Genomic DNA, 25,374 nt, shown 5'->3' on the forward strand with positions numbered 1-25,374 from the left:
ATTATTATAAAAAAAAAAAATGTAGATATGTATGTAACTAAGTAACGCAATCTTTGAACCCGATTTCTATCCACTTTGAACGTTCAGTTTAATTCAAAATTTTGAATTATCAAAAATCGACGACAATACACGATTTTAATAATTTTGTACCATTGTCCTTATCAACATCCTCAGGATTAACGATTTTCGAGGCGCGATTGTTCGAGCGCCTTAAAGAAAGTTCATCGCAAAGTTACTAGATTGCGACACTAATTACTTTTTGGTTTCAATAACTGTCATAGTGTGATATTTAGTTTCAATTAATGTTATTTCCCTACAACTCAAATGTTCTGAAACATATCTATAATGCCCTCTCTATTATATCATATATATCATAAAATAATATATTTATTTAAAATGTAGTAATAGTACATTTTAGTACGTAACAAAATTTAATAATGGATAAATGACTCATTCAACAATTTGCCTTGACAATTTTTACCGACACGGTCATTACCATAAGACAGTATGGCAACGGCGAAATATAATTGTTTGTTTGTCATCAAAAAATATATATTACTATTTGTTTATTGAACCTTCTATTTAATTATACATATCTTCATTTAAGAAATAATATTGCGTGCAGGTGAAAATACTTTTCTCTCGGTTTTTCTCGCTTTCTCGCTTCTATTTTGGTTATATTTTTGCTCATCTGCGGAGTGTAGTTTTTCGAGCATATGTAACTATGTATGTCCCACTTAGCTATATTTTAGCAAAAATCTTATTCGTCTTTTAAACATCGGCCTACTCGAGAATCGGTTGGATCAAGCCAAAACTCTTCGAATTAGACCGGTATATTGACTGATGCGGCATTTAAATCGTCCATACATGCAAGTTGGTGTAAAGTACTTTGGAGCCTCATATATGAATACAAACGACGATAGAATACCAAAAGTATCAACGACGAATTACCTTCCTATAAAACATGCTACGCAAAATGCAGCGTGAGTCATCGGACTAGGGCTGCCACTAGTAGGTACTATAAAATATGTTATCGTATTTTGTTTTAGTTTAATGTACTATTTATTAAAGTAAAATAAAATCAATTGTACGAAGGATACTTTATCTTCGTCACAAATATAAAGTAATTTAGCAATTGCAGTTAGAAAAAAAAAACGTTTCGACTGTAAAATTTATTTATAGATAAAATTTATTTATATAAATTCGTTTATAGGTAAATTTTATTGAATCGATGAAAAAGGTAGTCAAAAATGTATGTAGGTACGTAATCTCTTTTACAGTCTGAGAAAAATAAGAATATACTATATTATTAGGAGGACTTTCTAAAAGTATATAATTTTTTTGCTTCAGGTAATGTTTTTCGAGCGTTTGTATGTCTCATTCTTTGGCATGAAATGAATGAAAAGGATTTGACGAATTTTGACATAATATGTTGTGTGTTTTTGGATTCGTCTAAATTGTCAGAGTGACCACAGACAAATATTTAAGCAGTCGGTTTTGTTTTTAAAATGATTCAATAAATACAAAAAGGAAAATGTGCAGCCCTGCATCCGTCGGATGTTCAATACATTCGCAGTTTGAATACTGACGACACTCGTTAAGATAATACGAAAATAACGAATACTCTTTTGAAGTACAACAATTAGCAAACCTAATTAAAGTATCTGACGTCAAACGTTATTGACATCGATTTTATCAAGGTCAGTTAAGTGTTTTGTGTTATCTAATACATGCCATTTCCTAAATTTTAATAAACTCGTCCTACGCAGACGCGGTGGGTGAACTAATATTATCTTCGGAAGTTAGGAATTAAAAGTATATAATAATATATAAAACATTCTATGCCACTGGTGAAAATTTTCAAGTCCATCGACTGGCTGTTTTTCTTAACTTTGTTTTCATATTATTTTTGGACACAATAATGAAAGTTATACTTGTATGTTAGTTTGTCAGTGCGGATTAATCGTTTGTAATAAAATAACGCTATGTTTTTAACGTTAAACTTTAACCCTTAAAACATGTAGTTTTTACGTAGGTAAATACTAGTGTCTAGGAGGTGAAGGTGGGCGGGATTTAGGTGAAAAATAAAGTAGTTGTAACAGGCGCATTACTACTTTTACAAACTTACAGACTTGCGATTACATTAAAATTATTATTTGCGATTTTTTTGAGAAGAAAGGCAAAAAAGAATGTAGGTATTCTGTATGAAACCTCCTCTGAAATAGTCCAATTTTGTTAATGTTAAAGTTTTGAAGGAACTAAATATGATTTATGATTACACCATTTAACCATAAAAATATAAATTTACAATTTTAACCCACTCAACAAATATTTAATAAAAAGTAATTGATAAACCTCTTTGAATTTCAGACATATATTCTTCCTCAACTTAACTTCCATTCAAAGGTGCCTGCGGATAGAGCTTGTGGTATGAGGGATTTGTATACCCAATATCTTTATTTTACTTTCGTTGCTTGCAAACAGGTTTTTTCGCGTTTTCTTTAACCTGTTTGGTGGCCTCTAATGAAGGTTAAATATCTATTAGGTAAGAGCATAGGGTAAGAGTGGTAGCCTGTCGTAATCGTAACTACACATATTTATAAATTTAAGTAAACTTACTTTTAAGATATTTTACATTTTTATCTGTGAATTTTGTGAATGATATTTTAGATTTATTTTTTACATAACTTTAATGAAATCTTCCCTGTTTCATTATTTTGTCAAAGCTCAGCTAACTTTATGTTGGTCATTGTTAAATAAATATACTTTTCTAAGGTTGTGTTACTTATGTTACAGTTACGGTGGTACCACCATGTGTTCTGGTATCAAGATAAAGTAATGAAGATGGTAACATAGTATTATTTTGTTTGATTTTAAATGTAGATCCTAAATTCATTTATCATAAGATAAATGCAGAATATATATTTTTTTATTCTTTATTTACCACAAGACGATAAGAAAAAAAATCTCAATCACTCACAAAGTACGTGAAACTTAAACAGCTTATTACTTAATTCGATACACTTTTTATATTGCATTGATTATATAATTTATAATCTATGCAATATAAACAAGATTTTCTTTATCTTGTTTTCTTTAAAGCGTATATAATTTCGAAATGATTGACCTTTCTTTATAAAAGTCAATTGCTAGTTTACAAGTTCATGTAATTCTTGTTTCTATAATTCCTAAACATCCGGTTTTAATGCATGTGTCTGTTAAATTTATCGAGATTTTTATCATAAGATAGAAGTGTTAACTTGCATAAAACCATCTGTAACAAACTCCATACAGTGCAGTTTATGATCTGAAGCTAAAGTAAAATAGCAATTTGTAGTTTTTCTAGTTTTATTCAAATGAGAGAATATCGGATACAAGCATAGATACGTGGATGCAAGTGACAGCTCAAATGACAGATAGAAAACGAGACAATAAGAATCGTCCAAAAAGTATGTCTATATTTCAACATCCTCCCTTAGACATAAACCCATCTTTGAAGAGCAAAACTCAATCTTCTGCTGAGGAGTTCCTTTCGTCAGAATGTCAGCGACCATCTCACTTGTTTGCACGTACTTTATTACAATCTTCTTCAGACGTACCTTGTCGCGCACAAAATGATGTCGTATATCTATATGCTTAGTTCTGGGATGATAGTTAATGGTACCTGCAAGTTTAATGGCACTTTGATTATCACATAAAATAATTATAGGTTCAGTGACTAACTGCGGCCAAAATTCTTCTTGCATCTGTTTAAGCCACATTGCTTCTTGAGTACAGCTTGAAAGTGACATATATTCCGCCTCTGTAGTAGACAACGCAACCGTCGGTTGTCGGCGAGAGTTCCATGAAATTGCACCACCTTGATGAATAAAAATAAAGCCGGAACATGATCTTCGATCGATTTCATCATTACACCAGTCTGCATCGCAATAACCATGTATAAAATTTTCTTCATTTCTTTTGTATGTAAGTGTATAATTTTCAGTGAATTTCAAATATCGCAGTATGCGCTTCAACGCCACCCAGTGCTGCATTTGTGGCTTTGAATTAAATCTGCTCAATGTATTTACCGCATAAGATATATCAGGGCGCGTACATTGTGATAAGTACAATAAACACCCAATTACTTCCTGATATGGATATTTATCAGTAATTGAATCTACATTTTCAATTATTTTAAATTTTGTTTTTGGATCCATTGGGATTTTAACGCTCTTACAATCTGACATTCCATATTTACTCAATATATCTTTTATATATCTTGTTTGATCTATACTTAGAATTCCACGTTCTCTGTCTCTACGTACATGTATACCCAGATAATATTTCAATTCACCTAAGTCCTTTATTTCAAATTTATCAAACAAATTATTTTTTATATAATTCTTAGTTTCAATGGAACTTGTAAATAAAATAATGTCATCCACATAGACAGCCAAAAAAGTTATATCTTCGTTATCTATTCTATAATAAACACAAGAATCAAGTAATGACTGTTTTAGGCCAATGGATTTAAGTGCACGATCGAGTTTTAAGTTCCATTGCCGACTAGCTTGTTTTAGACCATACAAACTCTTTTTTAATAAGCATACTTGTGTATTGTTCACTTCGAAGTTTGGAGGTTGAAGCATATAAATGTTTTCTTCAATATCGCCTTGTAGGAACGCTGATACAACGTCCATCTGGTCTATATCCAAATTATATTTCACAGCTAGCGTAAGTAAATAACGTAGAGAGGAAAATCTTATTACAGGTGCATATACTTCATTATAATCATATCCCTTTCTTTGAGCACATCCTTTAATTACTAATCTAGCTTTATACTTTGCTATGTCACCATTTTCATCCCTTTTGGTTTTAAACACCCATTTGCATGATATAGCTTTCTTATCCACTGGTAACTCACATAGTACCCAAGTATTATTAATCTGTAAAGATTTGAATTCTTCTTCCATTGCTTTTTGCCACTGACTGGACTCTGGGCTAGATAGAGCTTCTTCTAATGTTAAAGGATCTTGATTTAAAACTAAGCATGCATGTTCTATTTCATTTCCATCTTGTTCATCATCACTGACATATCTTAGCTGCCTTCCTCGAGGCCTAAGATTAATAAAATTATCGGGAGAACTAAATGTACAATCTGTGCTTGGTTCATATGTCGGATCTTGATCTGTCATATTATCCACAGATTCAAAGCTTTCACATAAAGTTGTATTAGTTACATCCTCATTAGAATCATTTGAACTACAAGTTTGATTGTTGACACTATCGGTAGTTTTAGCAGGCTCATCTAACGGCATGGATACCTGTAATGGGGCATCAGAGTTAACATTCGGCAATAATACATCTTTCTGAACATCTTCTATGAATACGACATTCCTGCTTTTTGTAACCTTTTGAGTGACAGGATCCAACAGTCTGTACCCTTTCGTATTCTCGCAATATCCAAGAAATATCATTTCAGTGGATTTCGAATCCCACTTCAATCTCTTTTCCTTCGGCACGTGCACCATGGCTTTACATCCAAAAATTTTCAAATGAGAAATATTTGGTTTCAAACCTGTCAACATTTCCAGTGGTGTCACATCGTTAAGGACGCGAGTCGGAGAACGGTTAATAATATGAGCTGCAGACTCCACTGCCTCTGCCCAAAATTTCTTGGATAATCCAGCATCCTCCAGCATACACTTGGCACGTTCTACGAGCGTGCGATTCATGCGCTCTGCCAGCCCATTCTGCTCTGGTGTATAGGGCGCTGATGTTTGATGCCTGATGCCGTAACCTGATAAAAATTTCGACATTTCATGATTAATATATTCCAAGCCATTATCTGTTCGAAGAATTTTTATTTTACAGTCAAGCTGATTTTCCATTTCGTTTTTGTATATTTGAAGCACCTCTTTAATATTTGTTTTATTTCTTAAGAAATAGACATTAACCTTCCTAGAGAAGTCATCTATAAAGGTTATAAAATACCTTGCTCCACCCATAGATGGCACTTCCATAGGTCCACACAAATCAGAATGCACGATTTGCAATGGCTCTTTTGCCCTCGAACCACAATTTGAGAAAGGAAATCTGGTTTGTTTACCTTTCAAACAGGGAATACAATTGATATTTATATTATTGTTTTCTACTAACTTAATTCCTTCAGTGCACAATGGCAGTTTCCGTACATCATTGTAATTCAAATGTCCCATTCTTCGATGCCAAATATTTAAACTCGTTTCTTCGGAAGTAGCAACAAATGCATTGCCATTAAAAGTATTTAACTTATACATGTTGTTTATAAGCTTAGCAGTAGCCACTATTTTCTGATGTTTATTTAATATTTGACATCCAATCTTATTAAACATTACTTGACAACCACTCTTAGACAATTGACTGACTGACAATAGATTCGAATTCAACTTTGGAACATACAAAATATCTTTCACCTGTACTTTGTTTACATTACCATCTTCACCAATAAGGTTTAAGTCAATATTACCAATATATTGTACAGCAACTGATTCATTATTGGCGACCATTATATTTTGTATCGGAGGTGCCCGGATATCATACATTCCATCAAGAATATTCGTCATATGTAAAGATGCGCCAGAATCTACAATCCATGAAGCATTATCTACGGATTGTCGAGTTGCAGAAAAAACAGCTGCATAACCTTTTCCATTATCATCATTTTTCTTCTTAAGGTTGCAGAATTTGCTTATATGGCCATATCGATTACAATTGTAGCAACGGGGACCAGGTGATTTGGTACATTTATTAAATTTGAGATTATTTTTATTATTATGCTTTGTGTACAGAACTGAAACATTCGTGTCTTTTACTTCCTGAAGTAATTTGGTTTTTATGCAATCAGTTGTTATCTTTATACCTGAGCTTTCTAACCCCATGATCATCGGTTTGTATTTTTCCGGCAAACCGGCTAACATTAAAGTACCAAGCCACTCATCATCAACATTAAAACCTATATTTCTAAGTTTGTGGGCGGTGGTCACAATTTTATTCACATAGTCTTCTATGCTGTCACAACTTTCTAAGGTTGTATTTACCAAATCGCGGAGTAACCCAACTTTTCGTGTCAGACCTGAGTCTTCAAACGCATTTTGCAATTTTTTCCATACCTGTCTGGCAGTCTTTGCTTCTTGAACATGAACGTAATTAATCGGATCCACAAGCAAAATAATTTTCGACTTCGCCTTGAGGTCGTTCTTCGCATTTATGGTAGAATCTTCGGCAGATTCGACACAATCCCACAAATCCTCATGTTGTAAATAGGTTTGGACTGCGAACTTCCAAGTATTATAATTCTCTCGTCCCTTTAATTTGTCTATATGAACGTTAGACACGGCCATTTTACTTCGGTACAAAATGAAAATTTTGTATTGTAACGGCCGACCTAAAAATCGAGAAAACACTCGCGGAACTAGTTTTACTGAACTATCGGAATTACTATTTAAACAACAATGACTAAAAACGGGTCAATGGCCCATAACCTAAAGTAAAATAGCAAGATTAAAGATGCGTCGCAGCTCTTGAGGACCAAACGCAAGAAATGCTTCAGGCTAAAAATAGGTTTATTGCGTCGATCAATTCATTCTGGTTCTACCGCCTTTAACAGACTCGAGATTGACAAAATTAAACGCATATCTTATGTATAAAAGTCTCGTGTCACAATGTTAGTTACCGTACTCCTCCGAAACGGCTTTACCGATTTTCACCTAATTTTATATTCATGTTCAGTAGGTCTGACAATCGGCTACTATCTATTTTTCATACCCCTAAGTGATAAGGGTTGTTCACCCTTAACGTTTTTTTATTTATATAGCAATACAGCGTTTAATGGCAACACAACGTTTGCCGGGTCAGCTAGTAGTTATATAATATCTTAGTTGGTGATGGAGAAAAACTTTATTAATCCAAAATAGAAGGTGGATATAAAAACGCGGGCGACACCGCGGGCGGAGGGTGTCCGGACGGTAGAACTTGGCCGTGAAACGCGAATATAAACATCGTACGTAAACGCCAAAGCCGATAAGTTTTTGTAAGACTTCCGAATACAATAGACCTTTAATTAGATTACTATTGACGGGTGATACCACAATATAAGATAACCTATTTAAATTAATCGTATCAACAAAAATTGATTCACCATATTTAAGATAAGAATATCATTGAAAAAAACTCGAGAGTTGTGAGAAAATAGTACATTACAATACGAGGACGAACAATTTTTTTCTGACAAGTGTGAGTTTGCAGGCCGAGCCGCAGGCGAGGACTGCAATCACACGAGTCAGAAAAACGTTTTTCGTCCGCGTGTTGTATAAAATTTTATATTACGGGGTCGGAAATGGGAGTTTTGCGCACGCGAAGCGTGCGTAAAACGTCCATTTACGCACGCCGTGATATAAAATAACTTATATGATATAGAGAAAAACATTTTGCAGCGCTGCCGTTTTGCCTGCTGTTACAAAATGCGCTGAGAAACTAACCTATATTCCCAATGACAGATGCCAGATTAGTAAATTAAATAATAAATTGTTAAATAATTTTAATAGAAAGTAGGTTACCTTAGTTGCTAATGCACAACAAAGGTTACAAGAGTAAGGTTACAATAAATATGACAAGAATTTACATTTAAGTTTCCTGTGTTACTTTATTTTGAAACTAAACACATACGAAATAATACTCGTAGTATAGATATAATACAATATCTATCGGTGGCAGAGTTAAAATAATGGCGGCCGAACGTACCTATTGTTTATCGAAAACGATAAGGAACTACTGTAGGATTACAGTTTTATTGTTATTATAACTTATTACACATTTAATTTACGTGATAAAAAATCTGGACACAAAAAATAGGGGTTTGACAAATACGGTTAACATTTCCTATTTGTATATTTGTTTAAACATTCAATGTCAATAAGCGTATGCTGGTAGTAACGCCATGGTAAATAAAACACGCCAAACTTTAACGAAGGCATTTCGCTCAATTTAAAATGAAAATAACTGTTTCACGAAAGATGTCTACATAAACAGTTAAGGTAACTAGAAAAACTCCGTACGTGAGCACTTGAGTACAGTAAGAAATAAATAACCATAAACTACAAACCAGTTTGGCGTAAACCAAACTATGTAACGTACCATCAAATTGGAAATCCAGTGTGAAAACTGTGTCGAGACCCTTGAAACAATGGCAAAACTGCTACACCACTCACACAAAAGCTCAGTTTAATGACACACAATCGTACACTAATTTCGTTACGGACGAGCGACACGTCCGACGCGAGCCGTGGTCGAATGGATACTGAAGTTGTTCAACTGATGATGATCAACCTCGCCGTGAATTCAAAGTAGTCTTCGATGTCATCAAGAATAAATTTTATTCCAATGGCGAGAACGTTTACATTTGCTCACACAAACAAACAAGCTTTCAAACTGAGTAGGTTAGCAGATATTCAGGTGTGCCCACGCCTAGTTCTTTATGTTAGTAGGTTTACCTAATGCTATCGTGCAAAATATACTTTAATTGCATACAATTTACTCATTCAAAGTAATTTACAAGAAAGAAATACTTATTTACTTCGCCTTGGTAGGAATTATTAAATACTTACCGTGTTCATACATGCTGAAATACTTATAAATGTAAAACCAGCAAAACAAATTATTTTTAATAGCATTGAAACTTTAATGTATGCACAGTCTCACTTGTATCAATATATCATTTATTATAATAGTAAGAAGAAGTAATCATATAATTAGTGTTGCACTGTAGCTTAATACTCCCATTAATAAATTATCGTTATCCTAATGGTTATAATTAAATAAAGTACTAACCTGTTATTTTTTCAAACATTACATATTTCCAATTCTAGGTTTAACCTTTGCTTATGTTTTAACCAAAATCCGCAAATACTTGGACAATAATTAAATATACACGACGAAAAGACAACCTCCTTTCTTTGAGAAGTCAGTTAAAGATTGAGAAACAAAGTAATATACACCGCACCACCTCCCATACCATCAAAAGTGCCTGAATCCAACCTTATATTACTCGTCAATCTTCACAATAATATATTGCATACAAATACTCCGCACAAAAACATAAGGTTGCGTGAGTAAACCTAATATAGCAAGCAATCCCAGCTTGAAGCGGAGGCTTGTACGGTGGAGAACTGAAGTTCATTCCTCTCACACCGATTATTCACCTGCATGTAGCGTGTAATAAAGAGGACATTGTACTAATTATGGTGCTACAAGCATAAGACATTAGTAAGTAAGGGTTTGATACAGAATTCGAAACATGGATTTCGAATTCGATTTTCGAATTTCGAAACACAGCAGCGCCTAACACTGCTGTTATTAGGTAGAAATAGGTGTGGCGGTGGTGCCGCCGGAGTCAAACCAAACAGGGTTCTACTACCTTTAAATTAAATACCACCTTTAAATTAAATGCATACATTTAAGTAGACTTTGCAACCTTACAGTGCACATTGTTTATTGATTGTTATGCCTAAAATTTGTACATATCTCAATAGAAAACAGTGGGGTTGGCTTGTATAACATCCCGTCACTTTTATGGGATTATATGACAATACTTACTCAAAAATTCATTAGCCTGAAGAGTTTAAATCAATAGGAAGTCTAAAGCAATGGCTACCTAATTGATGACAAACTTCTTAACTTGAAGTCATAAAAAGAAAGGCAATGAAATCAACAGGAATAACTATTGAGTTAATTAAAATAATTCACTCACATTCATCATTCATTCATATTAGAATAAATCTACCTTGAAATAGCTCCAAAACCCACAAAATAAACTGAATGCTGATAATGAAAAGAAATCGTCCATCATTGATAAATAACTTCACAATACTATTGTGAAGTTATTTACTATATACTAACTAATAAACGGAAGTATGAACCAAAACGTTTAACGTAGTACTCGAAGAATATAATTAGGGTAATGATAATAAAGATTTGCGTGATCGGAGATTTGGAGGAGGTACAGAAATATAACGATCACAAGAATTACTGGTAATGGCCAGAGTTGACAACGATCGTGCTTCTAATGGCTGTCGTGACTGTTTGCGAACTAAATCAGTTTATACGAGAAAGTATAAATAAGCATCAAATAGTAAAATTCCTAAGCTTAATTCTACAGTAAATGAATATATTTTTATGATGCTATAAGACTCATGTTTACATGGCAATATGTCAGTAGCAAAACGTTTATATTTCCGCCATAGTGCCATTTTAATGAAACTAGTATTTCTCTAGTACCAGAAACATATAATTCAGCATGCGGTGTTATTTGCTTCTCGCGAATAAAGATTTCCTTGATTACTGTCAATTTCCCGTGACATTAGTCATCATAAATCTTGTAATACTTAATGGTCTCACCACTAACAAGACCAACTTTAGCGATACAAGGTTAGCGATGCAAAAATGTTTTAACATAAAACTTAGTTTAATTATCACTGTATGAATCAGATATTGTTCTGCAGATGCATGGTGCATGGAAATATTTCAGTCATGGCGACAAAGTTACACTTTAATGACGCAGATAAGAGCAAATGCGTCAAACACAAATACGACAATTGTCACAACCTGACAAAACATGAAGAATGCGTTTACATTGCAATGAAACATTTGTTATGGCGGAATAAAGAATGATACAATATTTACTGAAAGTATTCATGTGTAAGCATTTTCTTCTTTCAAAATTAATCTCAGAATTAAAATGTTTGGCAATGATGATATATTACAAAAACACAGTAGTTTCCGAGTCATTAAGAGATCATTATTCTTATTTTTTTTTTTATCAGATGTGAATAATCTCCGAAAAATATAACATCTTTAAGTAATAAATTATGTTTTAATAAGTTTACATATTGCAACCTTAATTCGCACATCAGCCAACTCCACTTATTTCAAAATGTTTTTTTTTTATTTATTTTGATAATAAATGGCATTGAACGAAATCAAAATAAATAAAAAATACATTTTGCAAAAAGTGGAGTTGGCCGATTTGCGAATTAAGGTATCGATATGTGATATTTATATGATTTATTTAAAGGCTTAGAACATGCGTGTAAAGTTCTAAGAGAATGGTTATTGTATTCTTATGAACAACTGCAATCAAGTTCTTACGATTAGATTCCTATATAACTCCTCTCGCACGAGACTGACTGTCTATACATACGTAAAATAACCAAATGATAGCGTCATGGACTGTAAATCAACAATGGTTATCAATCAGAATTAACCCACCAAATATATAAAAAAGCAATTAGTTTTACGACTTATAATTGACGCCAAACAAAGTGATCATAATGGCGTAAATTATTAAAAGTTAACGTTTGAGAGAATCTGCAATGCATCAATTGCAAATAAGTTGTATTCGGGTCGAGGTAATGTCACGAATCAATATACTATAATATAATATAGATGTTTTACTCGTAATACGAATGACTGTCGCGATGAAGGTTCATTAAAATTTCATTTTTCGCACCTTTAGAATTACAACGTATGTGCAAAAAGTCAACAAAGTGACTTACGTCTAAAAACACTTTAAAAGTGCCAACCTATCCAATGCAACATTGACTATCGTGTAATTACCGTAGAATCTAAGTGGAAGTAGTATATCGGATTGAGAGGAAATTAAAAGCATCGTCCCTGATACATATGTATTGGGAAAACCGAAAAGTAATCAATTTCGTTCGTGAGCGAGTAGTCATTTATTAAAGATAACTTTAACGCTAATGAATAAAATATTTCCATCAATTTCTAACATCTTATGCCACTGATGGGATTTATTTTATTGATTACCATTTAAGATTTCTTTAATAATAATTATACGAGTATATAATGGATCGGCAGCAAACAATTTTTTATTACTTTTAGCTAAATGTAAATGTAATTCTAAAGACTCTATTGATTAATCAACTTATGCATTTTTGCCTACTAAAGGTTGAAATTTAAAACATTGGATAGATTAATTTTATTAACAACGGACATTAGTTTACTTTTAATCTCTTTAGTATCCGAGTTAAAGAAATAGCAACAAGCAAAAAAGAAACTAACGTTCCCATTCAGATACAGCGCTGCTGACACGTTGTAATTAGTGTGAGTGACGACATTTATCACATTGCTAACCATATTCAATGGTTGCATCTGCACGGCCGTGCTCAATGAATGGAGTAGTGAAGCTAAAAATAGAACTGGGTTGTTAGCAGATTAAAACTGAATGGGGGACCTTCCCACCCCACTGTAAATAGGTCAGTGTGCCATTCGTGACGTCACGGGCAGACGTCACAAACGCATCCCAGGTGGACCCCTGCAACTAGGTCATAGTTCACGGAAGTGTAAGGATTTATGATATTTGATATTGAAATTCCCTTCTCAAATATATGATTTTGATAATTATAATTTTAGAATTTATATTTAAACACCAATATTTTGATGACAAATGAAATCGTTGGTTTTCTAAAAGTCCGAAAACCAAGAAGGGGATTGGCTTATTTGAATTTTTGCAAATTATAAATACTTGAGCACCTAATCTTTCATTATCAATAGTTACTGTTTCACAGCTAGCAATGGTTCTCTTCTCCTCCTAACATGATAAATGTTTCGTCCATAATCTGTTACACATACAAAGTATATTGAGAAATTTTACCTTACGTAATTATCTTTTGGAATGTTTTAGAAAACTCTTATACATATAATATAATGTTTCCCCAAGATATTTTCCTTCATTCTTCGTTCCAAAAGCCAAAGGTATGATCTTCAAAGTAGTCCTTTTATACAACTGATCTTTTACAGCTATCCAATCCTTGTTAAGTAATATTGGTTAAGTTGGTTTTAAGAATTACCTATTGCCATTAAACTATTTTGGGTTGTAAAACTTGATTCCTATCTGCGCAAAGTCCGGAAAAGAATAGGATTTGCATAATTATTCACCGGTAAATCGTTTAGCATACAAACGCAGGTCTGTTTGTTGCTCAATTAAATTAAATAGGCAGATAAGAAAATGTATTTGGTAAAGGCAGATCTGGACAAGTTTCGAAGGCGGAAGCTACTCCTATTTATATGACTGTTAATTGGGTACTTGACAGTTATAACAATAAAATATGAAATATGTTGGATATGATAGCTTATAAGTAAACATAAATTATGCAGTATTTCGTTTATTTTTTAATACGTTCTAAGTATTTTAATTTTTAAAAAGAAATTTTCGATTTTTTATCTGTGGATTTTAAATCCCAAAACGGCGACAGTGCTGCCTCAAATGTCATGTGACGTCACTACATCGAAACCAAACAAGAAAAATAATAATTAAATCGTTTGCTGTTAGAGTTGGTTGAATTTATGTTGTGAACCGAAATGAAGCCATACTATAGTAAAGCTGATAGCGTGAACCTGCTTAAAGAACATCCATATATGCAGTGCAATAAATCAAAATGGATACAAAAACTTCCGTGAGATAACCTATGGAAATATCAAATAAACAACGTAAGTAAAACATTCTTTATATTTACATTTAATCATATCGGACAATTAAAACATTTCTTAACTGACTTCAGACAGAAGAAAGGTTGTCTTCAAGTAATTATTAAGATTTTTTTAAATATACTTATATTCTTATGTGAACTGTTTTAAGGTTATTAATTGGTTATATTTAAATTTACAGATCTTCCCGACAATCGTATAGTGACGACGTTATAGAGTATGTGCAGTTTAAGAGGAAGGCAAGTTTGTGTTTCATGAAAAGTAAAAGTTGTCCTGAACACAAGGTACATCAATGAAAATGAAAATGTGATGACTGTCCTGCCTAGAAGAAGTGAGGAGCCAAAACTTTCGAAAGTGGGCACCAGTCTGAAATACATAAAGTAAAGTACACGGGAAATAGTACTTCTTTACTTGCGTAACCTACCCAACAAGATAAAGGAAGAAAAGTGACCATACAGTTCCTATTATTGCATTGCAATTTAATTCTGAAAATGACAGTGATAAAAATATATATCCATTTGTTACGGAAAATAATTTTAGTAATGAAGAAAAGCAGACACGCAAGCAGCACAAAAATTTAGCTTAGGTGATCTGTATTAATTATTGTAACTGTAACATATGATAAATATATACAAAAGTTCTACTGTGTGTACTCACTAATAGAACCATATAAACCAAATAAACAAAGAAATCGGTTAATAAAATACTAATATTAGCAAATCATGTATTTTTAATTATACAGTCCTGTAACTTAATCAGTGCACATGCACCATCAATAATAACACAGTCATGAAATATTTTAATTGTGTCCTATTAATTACTGAATGGGCCCTTAAAATAGAATTCTCATAGACGTCTTATAATTCTATTCTTATCATAGACATCTATACAATATATTAAATATATGAATACTTCCACTTGCTGTTTTGTTTTGATTACGTCCCGTTCCAATGATTTGGAATTGACGAATCACTCGAGAGTTACTAAATTTATTCCTTTTCAATAATACTTCTCTTACATAGATAGTATAAAATGTCGTTGCTTGCAAACAGAGGATTTAAACATATAAGAATCTGCAAGTTCTTTAACGTTTATGAGATTTGGGTTTAGGAACTTGTATAAGCAAATTTGTTACGATCGTACTTGTACACATCGTCTCTGCACACGTCTTATAACTTGTCATTTATTTAAATTTTAGTTATAATAGCTAAATAACTCTCAATTTTCTTCTAAGCGTTGTTTGTTTACAGTGTAATGACGTTCTGCCACAAAATGACACTTGACCGCCTGATTTAACGCGACGTTCCGTTCACCGTAAAGAAAGTTCGATTTTTATTAATGAATAGCCCTTTTTTCGAAAAAGTGATCAATGAAAGGCATATATAATACGCATACTAATTCATTAAAACACTTTCCCAAAAAGTGTCAAGTAGCCAATTATTAATATTAAGTGGATGTTAAGTGATATGCTATTTTTGGAACCTAAGAATTACATGTAGCAATCAGACCAGAAATAGATTAATTCTGTCGCGCATGCAGACCATTCGTCGTACATTTAGATTCTTTGGATGTAGTCTTAGAAAATATTTTCTTATATTCTGTAGGCTCTAGAAGTCCAGCATTCATCGCGTAAGAAAGAAATTGTTGAATTGCTTCGGAGATCTTAAATCCTTAATGTTTGTTTGGAGTTGAAGTAAGCGTATGTTGGGTCGAGTCTCAACCTTTCATCCAAGAGTTTGGATATCATTTTCGTTACAAAAAGCGTTCGTAAATGTGAAACTCATAAAGGATACGTTACATGTAATGTCTAGATAAAATATTCCACGTAAAAAGATCAATTTGATGTTCGATCTCATCAGTAGTGTGGAGATCGGAACGGAATTCTCAGAACAAAGGATGCACGGAATCAAAATGATTTTATTCCAGGATTTCCTTTATGTGATGCAAAAATAAGCGTTGCCCCCATTTCTCCTAACGAGAAATAAAGCGCCAAGCCCAAGTTAAAATTCATACGAACTTTTAGCTCTATGATGGGTATCAAATCATTCCGTACGAAGAGGATCAGGTGCCGTTTTAGTAAAGCAAATTTTAATGAAAAATCTCATTAAAGTGGACTTAGTTTTTGCATAACTTCATATAATTAAATTAATACTGATGATTATGAATCTGAACAATTTTACGCTTCGCTGTTTCCTTTTTGCGAGGGTCATAGATAGATCCAAAACAAAATTAGTCAACCGTGAATTTATACGTGGAAGGATCAATGGACGAGCCTCAGAATTAAAGTAATATCTATGGTCGGATGGGTCCTTTTATGTTTAATATTAAAACGTAATATATTTTTATATTTATAATTCAACAGTCCTCACATTGTATTTTTGTATTCAAGTAGGCGGTTTCATAATAGCAAGTGGTCGAAATAAAAATATGGTGAAATGATGTAACAGAAGCCTTGTCGAAATCAACACAATAAAATTTTTGAACCCTTGGAAAACCTTTCTTTGGTTGGAAAATTATTGTTTTTTATATATATTTCTTATATTCTTTGTTCGAGCGTTGATACTCCTAATAAATTTTATTACGCTTTGATAAGTCGATTCCCACAACATTTTTACATTTGGAGATATACATGCGAGGCTCTAATTAACCAATTGTTATACAAAAGGTTGAACTTTTCAAGTAATTAAGATGTTAATGATAACCACTGTAAACTTTGTTGTGCGTTGAAAAGTCAGCTAAACAGTTATTAATAACAGCTGTAAAGTGATTCTTGGCAACAGTGTTGCCAACACAACTATTGCTGTCACTTTTTTGTTTTAATCCTTTTTTTAATGTTTAATCGTTTCATTTAATCTAAACTTATATAACTTAAAGGTGACTGACTGACATAGTGATCTATCAACGCACAGCCCAAACCACTGGACGGATCGGGATGAAATTTGGCATGCAGGTAGATGTTATTACGTAGGCATCCGCTAAGAAAGGATTTTGATCAATTCTACCCCCAAGGGGATAAAATAGGGGCTGAAAATATTACTTCGTAACGCGAGCGAGGCCGCGGGCAAAAGCTCGTTCACTATAAAATGAGTTGTTCTTATTGAGTATATAACATGCAGATGAGGTTCTTTTCGCCGTCAAATATGCATTTCAAAGATTATTTGGTTCTGCCGAGCACTAATATTTATGTAGTTTACTACATTTTTAAAGATGACTTGCTACTTTTTAATTCGAAAGGGTTGGCAACACTGTCAGCTACATATCAGCCAGCTACCTGCGTGATATGTTTATGGCTTGGAGACACGCCATCCAAGGTCACGCTTGTTAACTGTCGGTAGATCATAACTAGTGAGGAGTATCGCGAAGCGCTGACAGGTTAATAGCACGACTGATACTACGACTTACCATTATGCCATTACAATTGAGTCAAGGTTCAGTTAGCTACAAATACGCATATCTTCGGGAAATGTTCGTATTTCCTGACGATAACCTGAACCTGTTTGAGGCAAACATAAAATCTAGGCTTTCTAAGTCTTTTACCCTAGACTGCTTTATTTTTGACTTTTTACGGGATAAGATTTAGTTCAGACGTCAGTTTGTAAGTATATAAAAAATCTTATGTACATACACGCGTAAGTAGTGAATTAAATCACAAAATGATGGTATGTAGGTACCATTCTTTGGTAGCCTTTTCTGAAAAAACTAGAGTCATTTCCTACACAACTTTATAGTGTTTTTGGATGTCTGTATTGTAAAAATTCAATCTCATTAATTATTCCAAATACACCAAAAGAAGTATATTACAAAGAAGTAGAGGTATACAAAAATAAAGAAATGAAATTACATTTTTATGAAATCATAATTAGATATTAGAAGAGACCTTCCTGTGCTTTAGAAAATATGTCATTATTTAAAGTTTGAGCGTAGTATAATGTAAAAGTTTACCTCTGTTAATAAGTAATTCAATTGGCACCATATGGGCCATCTGCAAGTTATTCACATGTAATTTCTAATGAAGTTAGGCATGGCTCTGATAGTCTAGAATATACTTCACCATGTTTCTTCATGTTGATAACAATTCTATTTTTCACAATGATTAACTACAATTATCATTATGGTTGACACAAAATACTATTTTTTTTAATTTAAGGATGTAAAACAATGTACAATAATAATGACTTTGGCTATGTGAATTCTTGTTAATTTCATAATATATATAACAGTTTTCAATACCCAATCCGCACTCATCCTATATTCGTTTACACTTTTCCTATCTGAATTAATAAGTAATAATAAATAATAAATTAATTTCCATAACACTGTTAGTTATAATATAAGAAATTTATAAGACTTAATTCATATAAGACTTAGTATATATCTATCCTTAGCTTGTAGTACAAGAGTCTATTTAAAATAAACCAAGAACACAAAATAAGAGTGAATGAGAGAATAAATATAAAAACATCCTTAGCTATAACAAGCATGCAAAAATTCTGCCAGATAGTGGGAAGTGGGTCAAATTTATCTTATAGGATTTGACCCTCACATAAACACTAACAAGGCTAATGTAGGCTTACAAAATGACTGATAGTAATTAATCAACTATTTATTTTACTAATTGCTTAATTTCCAACTTAATACCTACCTATAATTAAGTACATACATTTTTTATAGAAGTACCATCAGTAGTAAGTAGTTTCAAGCCATCCATATGTGATATTTAAGTTATTAATGACATAATTAACATTGGACTGAACTAGAACTATTGCACTACTTACTTAATAAAAATATTTAATTAAAGTATGAAAACTACTAATGTATAAGAGTAGGAATAGTAATTAACCAATAATAAAATAATCATAATATCTTCTTTTTTGCTTCTTGTAATTTTGTACTTCTTGTAAGAAGAGTATATGAGTTCTTCAGTCTTAATTCTTATATAATACTCTGCTTTGGATTATTTGGATATTACATTCTGAAAGTAAACTATATCGCGCGGCAGATTAATATGAATTAAAACAATTAATAAATTCTAACTTAGTTAAAGTCGGTTAAGATTAAGTATTACATCCATAATTAAACAATAATAAAGAATTACAAACGATTTTTTTGTTCAAGTGTTCAGTATATATTACTTAAACAAAAACAAACGTTCCTTTTTCAAAAATAGAATTATGTCAAAACACATGTGTGCTTGTTTTATTTTCCATTTCATTGCAGCGAACGCTTGACATTGGCCTTTGGTTCCACAATCAATACAACATGCTGAACAAAATTGAATAAAACACAGGTAATACTCACGTTAAATATGTGACTGGAGGGAATATGAAGCAACTAACACTAGCACTGTTGTATAACGCGGTAATTTAAGGGAATTACAACTAATTCTACGAAGCTAAAATGTTTAAAAAAAATTGCGGCAGCCTACTCGTCGATTACAGCGACCGCCCATTTTATTCTTTTTTCAATTTCCTGTCAAATTTTCACAATGTTATCATTGCCAGTATAAAATTAAGTCAACCTGAAAACCACTGTATTTAAAATATAATTTAAATAATAAAAGTTTTGAATTTTTTAAGTTTATGTTATTATTTTATCTTATTATAATTAATTATTAAACTTTTAATGCCATAAAACTGGTACATATGGTGCTACCATTACTATCCGGTCAGCGACATCTATCGATAGACGAATCAAGCATTTGAACTCTCACTATTTCAACGGACCAAGAGCTCTTAGCTCGATGTGTAAGATGGCGCTATTAACAGTCAAGTTTATTTACTTGAAAATAAATCAACTTTCGGAAAATTAGGATGAAAACTTTAGGTATCTATTTAAAAACCAATATAATATATAATATCAAAATATTATAATCAGAAAATTTGCGTCGTCCATCAAAGTATATTTTGTTATAGACATACAAAACCAAGTGTACTATTCTAACACCCTTTTTTCTAGAGGAGTCCTAAGAAAACGAATTATTTATGGTATTACTAGCTGGCCCGGCAAACGTTGTGTTGCCATATAAAAAAAATGTTAAGGGTGAACAACCCTTATGACTTAGAGGTATGAAAAATAGATGTTGGCCGATTCTCATAGATACCGGATAAGCATAAAAATTTCATCAAAATCGGTCAAGCCGTTTCGGAGGAGTATGGCAACGAAAACTGTGACACGAGAATTTTATATATTAGATTAAGAGTATTATGAGGTTTGGCAGGACGCATATTTTCATCTATCTTTTACAATACCACCTCTTTATATTCATCTCGATGTACTTACCTAAATATCGATACACTTAGGTACTGCCACTACAAGGTATTGTTTTCCCAAAAAAACCGGCCTACCCACTCAACTACCCACGATTTAGATCTTCTGTCTACTAAATGTCTGGTGTCCAACAGCGACACTGAAGCAAAAAATATATATAAGGCGATCCTTTTGCAATCATAATTTACAACCGACCTCCTAGGTGGATCTCTTGTTTGTCCCTGTAGTCCCGGGACTAGAATAGGGCTACGGTATTCCCTGCATGTTGTAAGAGGCGACTAAAACGGGGCTTCCGGGATTGCGGGCGGAAAAAATGGGAGCTCGATCCGTCCAGCAAGCGACCTCGAGAAGGACGGCGGTGTGTGTGGCCGCATACCGTTGTAAACACCTGGTGTGTGGGAGCAGCGTAAACTGTTCCCCCCGGAGCCCGATAGGGGCATCGCGCTCAGACGACTCCGATTGTGACCCATCGGAGATCCCGGAGTTCTCCAACAAGCGCTGAGGACGGCCACCGGAGGAGTTTTAGTGCGGTAAAAATTTCCCCCTCGTAAAGAAAAGAAGATTCATCTCTTGTTGATTCCTGCTCAATGATACCTGCACTGCAGTTGGGTAACTGGCAGCCTCCAAAATACGAATATGTACCTGACTGACCGCATAGTAATGCAAATTCAGAGGTCCGGCACCCACCGCAAAGCTCCAGGACCTAGCAACGTGCCCGGAACCACGTCGTGACTCATAGATTTGGCGCCTACAAGTGGCGGGCGGGAATTTATGTAAAAGCATTGTTATCTGTCCCTATCTGTTGCGTACTGGAGAATACAGATTAAACAGAACGTCTGTTAAATATCTTTATACAATTATATAAGAAGTTTTGTTTTTTATGTCATTGACTTTTATATAAGGTTTTTTTTGTTATAATTAACTGAAGATAATGATTAATTTTGATTCACGGAATATTATAGGAACATTTGAACAAGGAAGGTACATTTGATAGAAAAAAGTGGTTGGAAAACAACTTGCACTTGTTCGACTGATAGATTTGCACAACTTCATAATCCACATCAATCATATATATCTAAAGATATAGGTCTGTGGATTTAACATATAATAATAACGACTTTTAAAAAATCCAGCCGCTTATTGTCGCACAATAACAAAACTTTCTCAGATTTAATCCTGATTTTGACTGGACGCAATCGGTGTGTGCAATATTTCATCATTAAAATTATTATTATTAGTATTTCTTCAATCAGCACCATGAAAATAACTTTGTGTATGGTTTAATATTTTATTCGAGCGTTTTTTTTCGGGTTAGTTGAATGATCCGAATGCATGCAGGTACCTAACTACATAGTTATTTTAATATAAAAGTTACTATTCACGAATTCATTAAAACTTTTACAAATTCTACAAAACGTTACTCTATTTCTTTAATCTGTGGTTATTTCGCAGTAGAAACGTGATCATGACAGGCAATCTAGGCAACTTAGTTCAGGTGTGAATTGTGCGTAAAGTGCTTTAGACTAGACTTGGAATAGATGCTTATCGATTAGTAGGTGGTTTTACTTGTTGGACAGTTTCTCAATGGGCTTACGAGGATACCATTCACGTTTTATTGTTTTTTAAGGAGTAATGTTCATAAAGACTAATTCAAAGTAGATGGCGAAATATTTTTGCTAATAAAATCTGTATTTATTTATTGTAAACCACTGACCCACTGTTCAAGTAATCCACAACTTGCGGAAGCCTTGAGCATTCTCCACGACGATCCATAAGATTTCTGACGTCCTTAATGCTTCTGGCTAATTTCTATCCAACAATAACAGCTGGGACCGACGGCTTAATGCCTAAGGCTTACATGCATATGACGTACAGAAACGCATAAAAATCCACTAACGGTCACAGATCCAATTCCCTTTCATGCATGACGTCACTTACTTTTGAAGGTTAGTTACGATCCACAAAGCCAAAAAAATAAACTTTAAAAGAAACAAAATTTGTCAAAGCATGATATATTAGTGTAAATGGTGCACCGGCCTCACTCGCATCATGGTGACGTTAGGGAAGATGATCAGCTTGGTGACGTCGAAGCGTCGGCCGCACAGGGCGTCGTACTGCTCGTAGGCCAGCTTGGTGCCGATGAAGGAGACCGCGAAGATGCAGACCAGGAGCAGGGCGCAGACGGTCGGGCACAGGATGGCGCTGACCTTCCTTGTACTGATCCCACGATAAAACTAACCACATTTCTCACATTTAGGATAAATTTTGGACAATTTTCAATGCTCATCCATTGTGTATTAGTAGAGGTAACTATGGATTGGAAGATTCTTATGCCCTTAATGCTACTGACTAAATTGTATGCAACAATAACAGCCGGAACCAACGGCTTAATGTTCTGATGCACGAAATGTCCCATGAAAAATCCACTAAAGGCACTGATGCATTTCTCTTTTATGCTTGACATTGATTACTTTAGAAGGTTGGTTACGATCCACAAAACTAAAAAAAAAACTCAAAGAAAACGACTTTTCTGAGAACATCATATATTAGTGTAAATGGTGCACCGGCCTCACTCGCATCATGGTGACGTTAGGGAAGATGATCAGCTTGGTGACGTCGAAGCGTCGGCCGCACAGGGCGTCGTACTGCTCGTAGGCCAGCTTGGTGCCGATGAAAGAGACCGCGAAGATGCAGACCAGGAGCAGGGCGCAGACGGTGGGGCACAGGATGGCGCCGAGCTTCCCTGCGCGGCGGGACCGCACTGATCCAGCTTCGGAGTCCGTCTCGCTGTGGTCGGATTGCTTCGTCATTGCTGTAAAAGATCTAATGAGTTCAGATGATTCGTATTTAAAATGCCAGATAGGTTAGATGGTTTCAATAAAAGACCTATAGATTGGTAACAGTGGTTTATTTACGTGGCGATTGTACATTTAGATTTTTGACACTGGTAGCTAATTGACTGTACCTATTTTAAAGGTGGTACAATCCTATGTGGTCCTACTCCGGCGGCATCTGCCACACCTATTTCTGCGTATTAATAGCGGCGTTAAGCGCTATTGTGTTATAATAGTAGATAGATAGAGAGCAATAGAATAGTAAATAGTAACTTACATACTACATATTCGTTTGTTTTAGAATGTACGGAAATCTAGTGTTTTATGGAAAAGGGGCATTTCTAGATCAGAATAAGACATAGTTGCTACAAGGTTGACTGCTTTTAAAATCCTGACAGTAACTCATAATAAATAATTGATAATAACAACCATAATCTGTTACCTGTATATGTTTATCTCGATGTCAAATACTTAAAAAAGCGCTAAAAATGTTACAGTTACAAAGATTAATTTTTATTTTGAGTTTTAATTATTTTGTTTACATAAAAAGTGTTTAACAGTAATACATTTTAGCAGCAAATCAATCACTTTGATGAAAACTTTGTAAACGTCAGCTGTCAACAATTTTCTTTTAAGAAACCGGCCTGAAAATTTACAAGTATTTGAATTTTTGTAATATTGTTTGAGGCATTACTGAGGCTTATAAAGAAAAGCTTGTAAATAAAAATAAAGGCTTTCAAAGACGTAAAGAGCTCCTTTCAAAGCCAGCTTTTCGCTGCTAGTACCTAATATTATTATTACATTATACATTGTTTACCTAAACCTACTTAGTAAAGAAATAAAAAAATGTATGACAATTTCTGGATTTATTTCAAAGTGATAAGTATATTTCTTTACTTATCTAAGTACATGATTACTTAAACACAATATTTTAATTTTGAAACTGCCATTTATCTCTCTGTGATCTTGACCATTGATAGACATTCAGCCAAAACACTATATACCTAATAATTATTTATTAATCTGTTGTAAAAAAAACATTGGCTTTACTATTACATTGATTACACTTTTAAACATGACACTGACAATGACATTTGAGTGAATTGAGTGAAACCATAGACATATTTTGAATGATCTTCCGTGATATCCTCTACGAGCGATTGGAAAACGAATTATATATTAAACAACGAAAATGAAGCTTCTGCTCTATTGTGTCGTGTATTCAACATTGACGCTTGCTCTTTTCTTTGCTTTCCTTTACCTGATGACTGTTGTTGATCCTGGTTTAAAGGAATTGCCTAACAGAATAATGATAAGAAGAATCGAAGAAGAAACTTTACTTGTATGTCGGTTTTGCTTTTAATATTGGAACAGTCTTCAAAATTATCCAATAACGGATCCATTTCTGACTCTCTCTGACGAGAAGCTTAATTCATTGTAATGTGTTTGCCAATATTGCTTTATAACGGGCAACTTCTTACAGTCTTCTGACTATTTACCATCTTAACGCTGTTTGTCCACCAACCACCGATACCGAACCGATACCAATAATTAATGACGGCGCCGAAGTAGCGTACATACATTTACTATAGCAGCTTGTCCACCGAACGTCCATCACCCGAGCACCGTCATCCCGGCCGCCGATATTATCCGAGTAGATCGGCCGAGTAGATTGGCGGACCGCTAGATCGGCACCGAGTTTCTGACGGGCCGATGTGCCGGCAATGTAACACACATTGGAACTTGTCCA

At 33.8% G+C, this 25,374-nt stretch overlaps 2 protein-coding genes and 1 long non-coding RNA gene across 5 annotated transcripts in view; 1 reads left to right on the forward strand and 2 right to left on the reverse strand.

Annotated features, from left to right (window-relative positions):
* The window catches only part of Gdap2 (ganglioside induced differentiation associated protein 2), a 104,608-nt gene extending 84,581 nt beyond the window's left edge, over window positions 1–20,027 (reverse strand). The window contains exon 1 of one of the 2 annotated variants that reach the window (XM_073083245.1): window positions 19,822–20,027. The gene's annotated coding sequence lies outside the window, so the exon portion shown is untranslated. Of the gene's footprint in view, window positions 1–9,156; window positions 9,338–19,821 lie in introns of those variants that run through there. The other variant, XM_073083244.1, reaches the window with a different exon arrangement.
* On the forward strand, window positions 14,122–15,243 carry LOC140750463 (uncharacterized). Its single transcript, XR_012103216.1, has 2 exons — window positions 14,122–14,526; window positions 14,705–15,243. It is a non-coding gene; the product is annotated as an uncharacterized LOC140750463 (long non-coding RNA).
* Window positions 20,028–23,316: 3,289 nt separating the features above from the next.
* On the reverse strand, window positions 23,317–24,254 carry LOC140749983 (uncharacterized). Of its 2 annotated transcripts, none has more exons than XM_073083258.1 (2): window positions 24,067–24,254; window positions 23,317–23,613 (listed from the first exon to the last, which is right to left on the reverse strand). In XM_073083258.1, the coding sequence occupies exon 2, from the start codon at window positions 23,598–23,600 to the stop codon at window positions 23,337–23,339; it is 264 nt and encodes an 87-aa protein (XP_072939359.1). In that variant the 5' UTR covers window positions 23,601–23,613; window positions 24,067–24,254; the 3' UTR covers window positions 23,317–23,336. The 2 variants fall into 2 exon arrangements, with proteins under 2 accessions (XP_072939359.1, XP_072939358.1); XM_073083257.1 differs by having other exon boundaries at window positions 23,317–23,602; window positions 24,067–24,249.
* Between the last annotated feature and the right edge of the window lie 1,120 nt (window positions 24,255–25,374).

The sequence above is a fragment of the Epargyreus clarus genome, unplaced genomic scaffold (genome assembly GCF_041222505.1).
Source record: "Epargyreus clarus isolate Ecla_fem2 unplaced genomic scaffold, WU_Ecla_fem_2.2 ptg000019l, whole genome shotgun sequence".
NCBI lineage: Eukaryota > Metazoa > Arthropoda > Insecta > Lepidoptera > Hesperiidae > Epargyreus > Epargyreus clarus.